A 13,627-nucleotide genomic window follows, 5' to 3' on the forward strand; every position below is an offset into this window, starting at 1 on the left:
GTGCCCAAAGTTCAAAGGTGACACTGCACTGGCCAAAAAGTCCATTGAGTTTTCTTCCATAAAATAACACACATTTTTCATTTTCACCAATAACTTTATTGATTTAGATATTTTGAGTATGTTGGCTATCTCCAATGTGGTATAATGTTGATTGTTCTCAATTAAGGTCTTGATTTGATTGCTATCAGCTTCAACTTGTTTACTTGACCACAGAGCATCGTCCAGTGAGAAATCTCGAGCACCAAACTTCGCAGACCACTTTTGGCACATTCAATCTGTCACAGCACCTTTTCCATACATGGCACAGTCTTTTTCTTTTTTGTGTGTGTTTCAGTTGTGTTTTTACCTTTCTTATAAAGCACAATATGCTGAAAATGTTGCATATTTTCTTTCATCTTCAATATTAAAATGGCTACACAAAAATTCACCAGTTGCCATAAGTTTTTTTAACGCAGGCTGATATGACAGCTGTCACAATACAATCTAACAAAATTGTTTCAAGTGAAGCTAAAGACAACTAAGCCCTACTAGAGCCGTCTTATGGAAAAAAACAAACAAACTTTTTGGCCAGCCCAGTATTATTGTGATTGTTGCTTGCGTTATTGATGTCACTATTGTTTTGTAGCCAAGAAGCAAGGCCCCTTGTGTCTTAATATTTTATTTAGCAGAAATCTGAGAATGATTTCCCTGGGTATGTTTGCAGAGCATCCCATCAGCAAATTGACAAGCCAGCCAGTGACTTACGGAAATCACTAACAGTTCATAAATAAATCCAAGACCTGAAACACAGTCAGGAGAAGCAAAAGGCCCCAGATTCAGACTCCACATCAAAGGCAGCCAAGTGGATGCAGCAGACACTTAAGCAAATGAAACAACCAGATAAGGTAGTCAATCAACGTGCATTTGGGGCTGACAGTTGGTATAATATGTCCATTTCTCCAGACAGCACTTGTTCATATGGGGATTTGGACTCCACAAGTCCAAGATGGGGCAGCCAGGAACAGAGCACTGGATGGTTCCCAAGGCAAAGTCCTGAGAGATGCTGTGCTCAGGTCGAGCTGGGAGGACAGGGTTGAGTGTACAAGCCAAAGGCAGGAGCACGGCTGCAGAAAGGAACCACAGTGCAGAGTCAGCAGAGACAAAAGACAAGCTGATCAGAAGCAAAGCAGGGGAAGACCGTAGACTGGCAAATTCCATGCTCGAGGTCCCACGTTCGCCATGGTTAGTATCCACGCACATGGGAAAGGACAGATGCTGTCCTTTCCGTGGAAAGGACCAGGAGCTGCTCACTGCGTGGAGACCACTCTCTGAGCATTCAACTCTATTCAACTTCTCTTCCACTAACTCATTTTTGTTATTTTTATTAATTTTCTGGCATTTTTTGTTTTAAATTTATAAGTTAAATCCTTTGGGGAAGAAGTTAGAGCAGGAATGCATATTTTGCCATTACTTTAATTGTTATGTTAGATAGGCTTATCTTTGTAAACTACTTTATAATGCTGCTCCAAGCTAGGGTGTGTGTGTACTCAAACACACTATATATGTGTACATATGTGTATGTCTATATATACATACATGTATACAGATGCATGTGTATATGTGTATACATGTATATATATACACAGAGTACAAATCTGTATTTGTATATATGTGTGCATACACACACAAATATATATGTATATGTATATATGTGTTTGTGTGTGTGTGTGTATATATATAGCTATGTACATTTTTCAATTTACTTTACATTTGCCACCTTTTCCTCATCTAGTTATTATTTTCTTCCTGTTTCCTTTATCTCTCTTTCATAGAGTCCTGATCAAAGCTGGTAGCTGGGCTTGAAACATGTTTGGTGAAATAATCCCTCTGAAGCCCCTACAGGCCACCCCAGTTTGGGGGTGTGCATGAGGTGAAGTGTCAGTAATAAACAAAAAAATCAATGAATGCAGCCTGTTTCAAGAGTAGGAATAGGTACTACTCACTGAGCACCTGCGATTTGCTCAGTTTCATGTCAAGTGCTCTTCATGTTTTGTTTCATGTGACCCTCGTGGAAACTAAACTGGGTGGGTTTCCTCATCCCCACTTACTCATGGGAGAACTGAAGATGGAAGTGGCAACACAGGCCACTCAGCTAGTGTAAGAGCTGAAGTCAGAGTGACAAATCACCCCGTTCTGGCTCTTCCGTGTAACATACACACACATACAGAAATGTGCGTGTGGGCACCTGCAGCCACACCCCAGAACACAAATAGTGTAAAGGGATGGAATATGCAACCTGTTACCCTGACTTCTCCAGGGAAGTCCCCACGGTCTAAGTCTCCTTCCTAGAACTCAGACATGGGGAAAACAGCTTTCCCTGCTCTGTAGTCCATCCCAATCCAGGGTTACTCCCAACTCAGACCCACCAATTCACTGAATTGCACGTCCCTCGAGGACTCACAGACACAGTGATGAGTGTCTGTGGGGCCTCCCTGCACACTGCATGCCCAGGAAGTGGTGCTGGTCACACTTCCTGTTCTCCCTGCCTCCAGATTCACGGACGCTGGGCCCCAGAGCGCCGCAGAGAAGCCCTGGGAGAATGACCGTGTCGAGAGCCTTCCCTGGTAAGGCTTGTTTTCTCAAAATTGGCTCCAGGCTTGCACGTATGGATTATTTTCCTCCTTGTTGGGGCCCAAAAAGGCTGAGTGGCAACAACAGAGAGCAAAGTGCCACTTCCATTCCTGTGATCGGGCGAGAAGGCCGAGGGAGCTGCCACGTGAAGACACTATGTTCTTCCCCAGCCCACTGCCTGGAATTCCAGATTTCAGGATTCTTTCAGGGGAAGAGGTCTGGTGGTTCTTTGTGAGGCCTCTCAAGAAACCAAAATACCCTTGGGTAAATGGAAGGTTAGACTCAATGAGGATTCATTCCCCCAAACTCCTTCTAATCCTGGTTGTTAGCTTTGACTAAACCCCTGTGAGAAAGGGATAAGGGATCAGGATGGGAGGAGTAAGGGGTGATAAGGTAAGGCAGGGCTGGAAAAGACAAGCTCTTGCCAGAGCCAGCCTGCCCTTCACCTTCCTACTTAAATCCATTTGCTGTAAAAGCTACACGATCACAATTTATTGTGCACTCACCGTGAAGGTGTGGACTTCAGAAGCATTCATTCATTTGTTCACAAATCATTCAACTGTTTTTATTTACTCACTGGAAAAATACCCACTGAGGAACTACTACTGGTCACTCTTTCAAATCCCACAGTCTAATGGAAAAAGAGACAGTTATACACACTGTTACAATGGAAGTAAATGCAGCAAGATGTAGATAAATAATAGATGGTACATGGATGGATGGATAAGAAAGAGACATTAATCTCAGATAATTAAGTTTAATTGTTTTTTTTTTTAAGGAAGGAAGAGGTCATTCTTGAGCAGACTCATAAATATTGAATAAAATTAGCTAATGAGAGGTAGATAAGAAGGCTTTCCAGAGAGAGAGAGCAGTCTAAGCAAAGGCATGGAAAACCAGGGGCGTGCATGTGTGTGTGTGTAAACAACACTGGTTTGGTACGGCTAGTCAGTAGGCGTAAGGGGCAGCAAGGGGAGAGGAGGCAGCAGCGGCAGACCTGAGCCAGGCCAGGGAAGCTACGTGAGCCATGTTACAGAGTCAGAACTCCACTCCTGGACGTGGGTACAATTGATGGATTGAGAGCAGTGATGACAAGGCCAGGGACAGAGAAGTGAGCGTGAGCTGGGGAGATCAAAGAAAACTTCCTGGAGAAGGGATATCCTGTGTCGATGGTAAACACAGAAGGAACGAAAAATGATTCAAAGAATCCAGGTAAGGTGTGGCTGTATCACCAATTTTCCTCAACACAAAGAAAATTCAACTTATTCTTCTCAACTCTCCATCAAGGATGTAGAAAAGCAAAGGTCTTACCGTTCTTCACTATGATATTGACCAAAATTCTGATCTCTAAATCTGCCGCTAATAAGTATTCATATCCTGTAGAAAACAAAATTAAAAAGTTAATGAACAACAACCAGAAGGTTGAAAGATGTTGTCTAGGGCACATAAATGATAAACAGCTGAGCCATGACTGAAACCCAGGTCTGATGCCAAGTCCAACGTTCTGTATGACTGAGCTCCCAGCCTCAGCTGCGACACAACATGAAGTGTTTTCTTTTTATTCACTCTCTAATGTCTTCTGACTTCATAAAATCTCTCCTCATCCAAGAGAACTTCTTTACCCACCCTAGATCACAATGACTTCCCCCCAAGAGGCCCTTTATATCTGCAGCCCATATTATATGATCCCCATATATTAGGATGATATTGTCTCACATCTGTATTCCTATCCTCGCATTGAACTTCTAGATTCTTGGAAATACGGGGACCTCAGGGGAGACCATTCACGTTCACAAGATGAGACGAAATACAAGACATCCAAGAATTGCCTTCCTTCCGATCTACTTTTTCAAGGATGTTTATAGAGTAAACAGCTTCCGGAGACAGAGTATCTCCAGACAGTGTCCTTCACAACAAAGAGCAGGTTTGTTTACAGTCCGGTATGCTGAAGGCAATGCCCCGCTCCGGGGCAAAGAACAGCCAGGCTTACCTCCCATTATGAAAGACTTGAGTTCTCTCAGCGCAGATGTCCTCTTCCAGTGCACTTTGCCTCTCTGAAACAAGCTCAGGAAACAAGTGTAAACGCCGATACTGTAGACACTGCCATTGCTGTGACTAAGGTAGTTTCCTTTGTCTCCGACCCAGAAATCGCATGTCTTCTGCCACCATCCATCCATGTATCTATGGCAAACTAACTCATCACCACGCAAGCAGAGGAAAATTTCAGACCCTTCACAGCTCTCGCCAGGATCCCATCTATCAGTCCTCCAGTCTTCTCCCCAATACCCGAGAAAACCCCTGTCACATAGCAGGAACTCAACAATAATGGCAGTGGCAAGAAATAAAAAGCAACTAATTCTCAGCATTCGAATTTGGAAGCCATGCTATCAATGTTAAAAACTCAGCCTCTTGAGATAGTCAAAATCTTTTAAATTAAATCTCTAAATAAGCATCAAACCAGTATATTTATCAGTATATATACAGTAGTTGAAAGCATGAATCCTGAGGTCAAACCAGGCGCTCTCTAATTACTAGCTGTGGGTTTGGGAACGTGTTACAACCCCTCTGCTCTTTAGTTTTGTTGATGGTAAAGTGGAATAACAGCAGTTGCTCACTGCGTGGGTCGTTCTAAGGATTAAACGAGTACGTTTACACAAAGCACGAAAACCGATGCCGAGCACACGTGTGATGCTGCGACGGCACCACCGCCACGCCAAATACAGCGGCACATTTCCATGGCACCAAAACTACATTGAAATCTCCAGGTTTATTAGATCTGCTATTGCAGAGGAAGTTCTGAGATGGACTGAAATAGTTAACCATCAGGAATGAAGGATCCTTATCCCAGGCAAACCCACACGGCCCCACTGCAGAGAAGGCCGGGGCTCACAGAGGGATAGAAACCCTTGCCGAAACTTATGGACTATGATGACGATCGTCCGCCCTCAAATACCAGGCTCATGAGGCAGCTATTTTGGGCCCACGTTGTTTTTAGAATCCCTCATTGTTTGACGAGGCAATATTGGATTTGCAAGTGTCAGCAAGGCTGCAGCTGCTCAAGGAAGCTCCCAAGTTACAGGCAGGAGTCTCTTGCCTCACGATGCCTACGATTATCAGGGGAAGAAGAAAAGTTCCGCGCCTGCAATCAGTCAAGAGTACAGGAGGCTGTTCTTAACCTGCGAGCAGCACTAGCAGCCCAAGTCGCGCAGCTGAACCCATGTGTGTTTATTGGGCCAAGGACGCCAAGGAGATGGTAAGTTGGAATCATCTGGTTTACTGCCCACATTATGCAGATTCACCAAAGAGATGTCAAGCCTTCAGTTCATCTTATGTAATGAAAGCTTAGCCAAGAATACAATGTTGGTTAACAAAAAGAGGAGGAAGGTAATGTTTATTGAGCACCTATTATGTGTCAATAAATGTGTATCATCTCAACCTTGTGAAATGGGCTGTATTAGCCCCTTTTTAATCATTGAAAAAACAGAGGTTTCAGAGAGTTAAGAGACCTGACTCTGACCACAGAGAAGTAAGTAGCGAAGCTGGACCCTGATCCATGCTCCTCCGCCCTCCCAGGCCTGTGGTCTTCGGCCCCATAGCCCCCTGACGTCCCTTCTACCATGGGCTTCACATGAGCAGGAGCTGTGTCCTTTTCACCAGTACATCAGACTATATATCTACATATAATACAGATACTCATTAAAGCAGAGCCTTTAGTAGGTTTGTATCAAACAAGTGAAATTGGACATCAGCAAAATCATAATAAATAAGTTGAGTCTTCATGGGCAGTCACCCAGAATAAAGCCCTAGGGTCCTTTCCGGTCACCTGGGAAGCAGCCACAAACAACCATCAAACTCTACAAAGGCCCTTAGAGACAACCACCAAGAGCTACTGGGGTTGGCTGGGTAGAAAAGGGGGCAATTATACCGGAAGTGTCAGAAATAGGCAAGGGAAGGTGGTCATTCTAAAATCCGATGATAAGTCACGCAGCAGCTTAGGTTTGACTCCAGGCTCCCCATGTTACTTAATAACTCCCCCTACAAAATCTTGAGTGATGTCCGACCAGGCCTACATCAGCCACAGACTCCAACAGCCCGAAATGTCCGGGTCTCCCCTGAAGGGCTGCCCGCACATTGGGATGAACACCACCTGGCTGTGATATGCTCCCATTGAGAATGCCCCAAAAAGAGGAGACACTGAGGGCAAAAAGAAGGTCTGAGGGCAAACTGGAGTGAGGACCAGAGAAATCATTTGCCAAGACCCAAGGGCAGGTGGTAAACAAAAGTGAAAGCTGAGAGTCATGAGCCAGATCACACCCAGATCCATGAGAAGCTGGAAGAGACCAGTGAGGAGGGTCTATCGCTCCAGGCTTCCAGCTCACTTCCCTGGGCTGGCTGGGCTGTCAGGCTGGCCCAGAGGCGAAGGGCATAGCAGACATGACCCTGTGTCACCCCCGCCCCCAACAAAGCCAACCAAGCTCCCCGAGAGCCGGGAAGGGCCTATGCAGACCCCCAGCAGGTGGGGTAGGGTGTGTCTGAAATGGCTCTGAAAGTTTTCTCTTGCTAGGCAGTGGGAGAGATGAAGATGAAAACTGGGAGTGTGTGACTTTCCACGAGGCATCTTCTCCGTGACACCAGGGACAGTACCCCAGGACTCTTCCCTTGCTTCTGGAATCTGCTGGCGTTGGCCCAGGGAAGGCCTGGCCCAGAGTCTGATCCAAGGGCTTACGCTCCTCTATTCAGTCCACCATGAGAACTGCTCGGGCTGAAGTCCTCATCATCCAGGGAGAGGGTCCCTCGCAGCCACAGAGTTGCTAACAGAATTTTTGAATCCCTCATTAGCTCTTCAGAAACAACGAGGCTATTTCTTGCCGGCACTCGGGGATGAATGCATGGACTGTGCACGCTGACAAACATCCTTTCCAGTTTATAAATACCATGGCACGTGCTCCCTGCTCCAATGGGAATAAATCCGGTCCGCCTGCTGCAGACTCGGCACAATTTCATTAGATAATTGCTACTGGAGAAAGCGCTTGGTGTGAGCTTCATACATCTGGCCTTCAGCGCCACGGAGCTTTTCCATGAAATGTATACTCATGTTGGAGGCTGGCAGGATTCACTCGGACGGAAGGCTGAGCTCAAATAAAGCTACGCAGTGCTGCAGGAACCAAATGTTCTGTTTATTGATTCTCTTTCTAAATAATGCACTAAAGTTCACTTCAGACACACGTATAGTTGCTTCTCTTATTTGCCTTCCTTATCAAGAAAAGAGGGCCTCATTATAGCTTCGTTCTATCAAGCGTTGGCAGAACATACTCGAAGCATTTTTACATCCTCATCACCATGACCCTGTTGTTTCCTCCTTTCCACACATCAAGACACAGGGGCTTAAGGAGGTGAAGTGGCTTCCCCAAGTTTAATCAGAGGGACAACAGATCTGGAATGCAAACAAGCAGGTTTCTGATTCTAGGTTCACGGCTTTCATCCATCTTCAAATGTATTGCTTCTTAGGGGTGTTTTGTTTCCCCAGAAAGTTTATAATACACTTAAAATTTGCTTCAACATTAAACACGATTCTTCTATTTATATGTCTTAATTTTAAATTAGTGTTGGTGACTTTTCACACAATGATATTTCATCAGTTACTTTTCTGCTGACACCTGTAAATGTCTTGACAGTCAAATTGTGTTTGACTGTGTTAATGCAGTACGATCTCACAGTAAGATGCATTTATATTAGCACACCATTACAATGAATGTTTCTTCAGAGCTGTGTAACTTCAGGTGTGGTAGGCTGAACATCAGCCCCTGAAGCTAGAGATCAAGTTCCTAATCTCGGGAACCTATAACATTGGCTCCTAAATGTAATCGCATATTTTTATAAGGATGAGGAAGAGAGAAGCATGACGCAGAAGAGGAGGCACATTGGAATGACGTACCCACAAGCTAAGCAATGCAGGCAGCTGTCAGAAGCTGGAATAGCTACCCAGTGGATTTCCCCTCCCCCACCCCACTGGCCTCTGAAAGGAACTGGCCCTGAACCATCTTATTTTTAGCCTGAGACTCAGTTAAAAACTGCTGTTCTCCAGAGCTGTGAGGAGATATGTTTCTGTTGCTTTAAGCCAGCCTCTTCGTGGTAACTTGTCACGACAGCCCTGGGAAACTGATGCTTGCAGGCAGAAGCCCACCATCCCATCGAGGGGGAAGGACATGGGTGAGCTGCATGCAGTTCAGGAAAGCTAAAACAGGCATAAGCCAAGAAGACACTGCAGCTTTTTGTCACCAGAGGCCTAATGGCGTGGCCGGGATTCTGAGGGCAGATCATGCTAGGGACTGAGGTCAGAAGGTTCTGGGGAGGAACTTCCAGTTGGCCAAGTCCCGAAGGAAGTCACTACTCCACACACTGCTGAGTGCTCTCCCAAGCTGCCCCCGGGAATTAATATGTGGTGCAGGCAGAAACACAACTATATGGCTCTGACCACAAGAGCTCACAGCACAGGGTTCTAGGCTCGGCAGCTCACCTTCAGAACCCACCAGCTGAGAGATTGCTGAGTTCCTACAGAACCACAGCCTTCCCCCTACATCTGCACTCTGGGTCAGGGAAGGACCTCAGAGGCCGCTCCAGCTTCAAGGGCATCCACGAAAGCCCCGCTCTATGAACAAACGAGTCTGCCTTGTGTGCCAGGAGAGGAAAGGTGCACAAGCCGGCACGGCCCCTTCCACTCACATCCTAGAAAATCAAAGTCTGCCAGAGTCTGTCGCTCTTTGTCTCTTCGGATGACCCCTGACCTCATGTGTCCTTGAGTTCACTCCTGAACGTAGCAGAGTGGGAGGCATGGCTCTGGAATCTGGCACCAAGCTCCCAACCCAAGCCCTTTACTCACTGTGTGAATGTCAGCAAGCCTTTTTTCCTGTGACCTTGTTTCCTCCTCTTAAAGTGGAAACAGTAACAAGCCCTGATGCTAGGAATATTATAAGAAATAATGAGATTACATAGGTAATAAAACACTTGCGTAGTAGTTTATTATTATCCCTATTGCTATTATTACTACTTTACTATTACTTTCTTATTACCATTACTGTTACGATTACTATTACTGTTACTATAATACATCAGCAGTCTTCAGTTACTGCACTACTAACCGGGAAATCTTTAATAACAACAGACCCCACATGCTTCAAAACTGTATTTCTGCCAACATTAAAGGCACTTGGGGAAAAAGGAAGGTTTTTTTTTTTTAAATGGGCAAAAGGATGACATCCATGCACGTAATAAGCCTCCAGATTTAAAAGTGACCATAAACCCTGTTTGCTTATATCCATCTCCGAAGTTGTGGAAACATGAAGAGGAGTAATGAGTGAGAGTTACCTTCACCAGACAACCTACAGACAATGGCCTTTTCAGTGAAATGCACCCGCAAACACAGAAAGTTGGATAAAAATCCACGTGACTCTTCCATTCAAATGCTCTCAGGGAAAGAACGCTGTCTGACAGCATGAATTAGAGTCGCCGTACATCTCCGAAATGAAGGCTTTAGCTCAATTCTCTCCGCATGGGATGGAATTGCTGTCACTGCTTTGGAAATTAGTACATTTGTCTTCTTTTGTCATGAGGGGTTTCCACATAAGGTGCAGACATTACCACCTCTAAGACTACTTTTAAAATGAGGGCGCATCTTACAGAGGCTGGGGTAGCTTTTTTTGATGCCTTAAATTCCACGGCTCTGGCCACAATGAATCACATTTGTGTGTTTGTACACTTCTCCTTTCTTCCATTAAGGCAATGTGTGTCTCTGCCTGGGAGCGGCAGGGATAATTTCCAGGTGACCAAATTTTATCTTAGCAGTAGAAATTATAAAATGCAAAATATATACTGGAATCATATCTGTAGGGCCCATGTTTCATTCATAGATGTCAATTTGACTACGTGCTCCACATATATGTGTTTCATCAGTTTACACTGGACAGTGTGTTTTATGATGGACACTATCTTCTAACAACCACCAAGCCCCTGGAACCAAAAAACTAGCCCCTTGTGTATCCAAAACTCAAAAACATACAGAAGGGAGTCTGGATGCTCCAAAAGAGTATTTTCCTTCCAAGCCAGTTTTGAACAGACTGAAATGTACTCACTCAACAAAAAAATCATACAACCAAGACATTCTCCATACAGAATTAGGCAGTTTATTAGGCTCCTAGTTTCCATGTCTAGAACATGAACATGGATTTACATGCACGGTCTCATGTTGTGGATCTTACATGCATGTAGCCTTCAGTCAGCTGGGCCTTTGATTCTACTTGTCAGCAATTGACAGGTCGGTGTGAGTAAATGACAAACACGGAATGATACAGAAACCGCAGCGGCTCATCCCACCCAATACCATTTCTCTTTTTTTTTCCAAAATCATATCACAACTCCTTCTTGTAAAAATAAATTTCAGAACAAGGCATTTAATTCACTTCACTGAGAAAAATAAAGAGGATTCTATCATTTCGGAGCAATGAATGTCCAACTATGGCTGAAAGGTACACCCTGAGAATTAAATGATTTTAACGAACCCCTGGAGGTTTATAAAGCTGTGTCAACCTATCATCGGGGCGGGACACAAGATGCGGGCACAAATGCCCCAGCTCACTTGGCTGTGCAATTCTCCAAGGAGGCCGTGTCATAAACGTCCTCATTGTCTTCGATGCTGGAGGCGTCTGTGGAGTCAGGATCACCCATCACAATTCCCACAGAAGATAGGCTGGTAATGAAGGCGTGCATCCGCTGTGCATAGATATCCCTAATGTTAAAGTAAGGTAGGTCATGACACTTCTCTGGGGCCTCCTCACTGCACTGGTCCACATCGATGTCCTTCTGCTTCTGGTAGTACTTGGAGAACTTGTTGAAGATAATGGTGATGGGAAGGGCCACCACCAAGATGCCACAGATGATGCATGTGCTGGCGATCAGCTTCCCAGCCAAGGTGACTGGGTGGGTGTCTCCATAGCCCACAGTCGTCATGCTGATGGTGGCCCACCACCAGCAGATGGGGATGCTGGTGAGGCTGGACGTGTGCTCATCTTTCTCCACTGAGTAGATGAGCACAGAGAAGATGGAAATGCCGACAGACAGGAAGAGAAGCAGCAGCCCAACTTCATGGTAGCTGTGCCTCAGTGTGGCACCTAGGGACCGAAGTCCAACTGAGTGCCTGGCAAGCTTGAGAATCCGGAAAATCCTCATCAGCCGGAGGATCTGGACCACCTTGCCCATGTTCTCAATGTCCTCACTCTCGTCCTCCTTGGTGTCTACAGCCAACGTGGCATAGAAAGGAATAATGGAGACAAAGTCGATTATGTTCAGAGGGTTTTTCCAGAATTTCTTTTGACAGGGAGCGGCCACCAGCCGGATGGCAAGCTCCCCGGTGAACCAAGCAATGCACACAATCTCCACCCCCTCCAGCACAGGGTCATCCACCGCCCCGTCCTTGTTCTGGAACTCCGACATGCTGTGCACACACATGGCCACAATGGAGGCCAGCACCACGCTCAAGGAAGAGATGGCGATGAGCTTGGCCGAGAGGCAGTAGGCCGGGTTTTCCATTCGAATCCAGATCTTCTTCCGGAGCTGACCGAACCGCAGCTTGTCAAACTTCTCCAGCTCCTTCTCGAACAGAGAGGACTCTTCGAAGGAGGAGTCGGTACTCACATCGTTGCTTTTCTGGTCCCAGTCCTTCTCGCGGTTCTCGTCCTTGCGTTCCTGGTAGCGGTTGCTGCAGCAGGAGTCCAGGAAGAGCTCATTGATCCCCCAGTACTCGATCTCCTGGCAGAAGGAGAACACGCACAGCTCCTCCATGACGTGCAGCTTCCCCGTGTAGTAAAAATTCAAAACGTATCTGAACAGGGAGGGGTTCCGGTCGAAATAGTACTCGTTGTCGGCCACGCTGTAGTCATCACACAGCTCCAGAATGGCCTCTTCCGAGTGGCAGGCAAGCAGCTTTCCGAGTCTGGTGTGTGGAAACCGCAGGAGGGTGCTTTGGCCGACAGACTGCTTAAAGCCCCCCACGTTCAAGTTGACAAGTTCCTCGTCTTGTCCCGGGCGATGGAAAAACTCACCAAACACCATGGCGGACACAGGCGGCAGAGAGCTGGCTGGGAAGGAAGACGAGGAGGTTCACGCTGCACCTGGAAGGAGCAGAAGACGGTGTTAGCACTGAGCCACAGTGCCTGGCCGAGCTTAGTTTTCAGCGGCTCTTTCCAGGATGATGGGCTACATTAAAAGTAAAAGCAGGAAATAAAATAAAAAGGGATACTGCGCTTGCACATTTTGACTAAGAAAACATCGACACAAAACATTTTTTTCAAAGACTGGGGTTCACAATCCATATTGTAGGAAGAAAACAACACAGTTATATCATTTTTATGAATACCAATTCTTATTTCTTTACCTATTAAGCATTCAAAATTTACTTCCCCACTAAAATTTACTTTAGTGGGAAGAAAAAAGCAAGGCATTTTGGATCACTTACACAATATAGGCATCTCCAGTCTCAACCAAGGGGAGCGGGTGTTTGGATGTGCTCAGCACAGACGTGACGGGCTAGTGCTGCCCGGCTTGTAGCCGGTCTCTCCTGGTTCCCAGGGCTCTCTCCCCAGGGAGAGTCCTGCATCCTCAAAAAAAGATCCCTCCCCTCTGCCCTGTACCCCACCCCCAACCCACACACCACCGGGGGCTCACCTCAGCTCTCCCAAAAGATGCCCGTTTCCCCTTACGTTCCTATGTTTCACTCCTGTAAGAGAAAGCCCTGTCCCCTACGTTTGAATGTGGACAATCAAGGGGATACAATTAACCACCTGTCCTGAAGCACCCTGTATCTCAAAGATATCTTTCCACAGCAGGGGTGGTGTTTCAGGCACACCCACAGTGGAAGAAACTAGGGAAACGGGGGTACCTTTTTAAGTTAATGCACTATCAGTTCCCCGACAAAAACACCTCCTCTCCCACCTCCTCCCTCCTCTCCCACACAGTCCCCCACACCCTC

At 46.0% G+C, this 13,627-nt stretch overlaps 1 protein-coding gene across 1 annotated transcript in view; it reads right to left on the reverse strand.

The window, feature by feature from the left end:
- Nucleotides 1–10,767: 10,767 nt before the first annotated feature.
- KCNS3 (potassium voltage-gated channel modifier subfamily S member 3) overlaps nt 10,768–13,627 on the reverse strand; it is a 30,821-nt gene continuing 27,961 nt past the window's right edge. The window contains exon 3 of the mRNA XM_037035473.1: nt 10,768–12,770. Coding sequence (XP_036891368.1) covers nt 11,236–12,711 — 1,476 coding nt within the window. The 5' untranslated portion in view covers nt 12,712–12,770 and the 3' untranslated portion in view covers nt 10,768–11,235. The remainder of the gene's footprint in view (nt 12,771–13,627) is intronic.

The sequence above is a fragment of the Sturnira hondurensis genome, unplaced genomic scaffold, assembly GCF_014824575.4.
Source record: "Sturnira hondurensis isolate 20B ecotype Veracruz unplaced genomic scaffold, ASM1482457v3 Scaffold0022319, whole genome shotgun sequence".
In the NCBI taxonomy this organism is placed as follows: Eukaryota; Metazoa; Chordata; class Mammalia; order Chiroptera; family Phyllostomidae; genus Sturnira; species Sturnira hondurensis.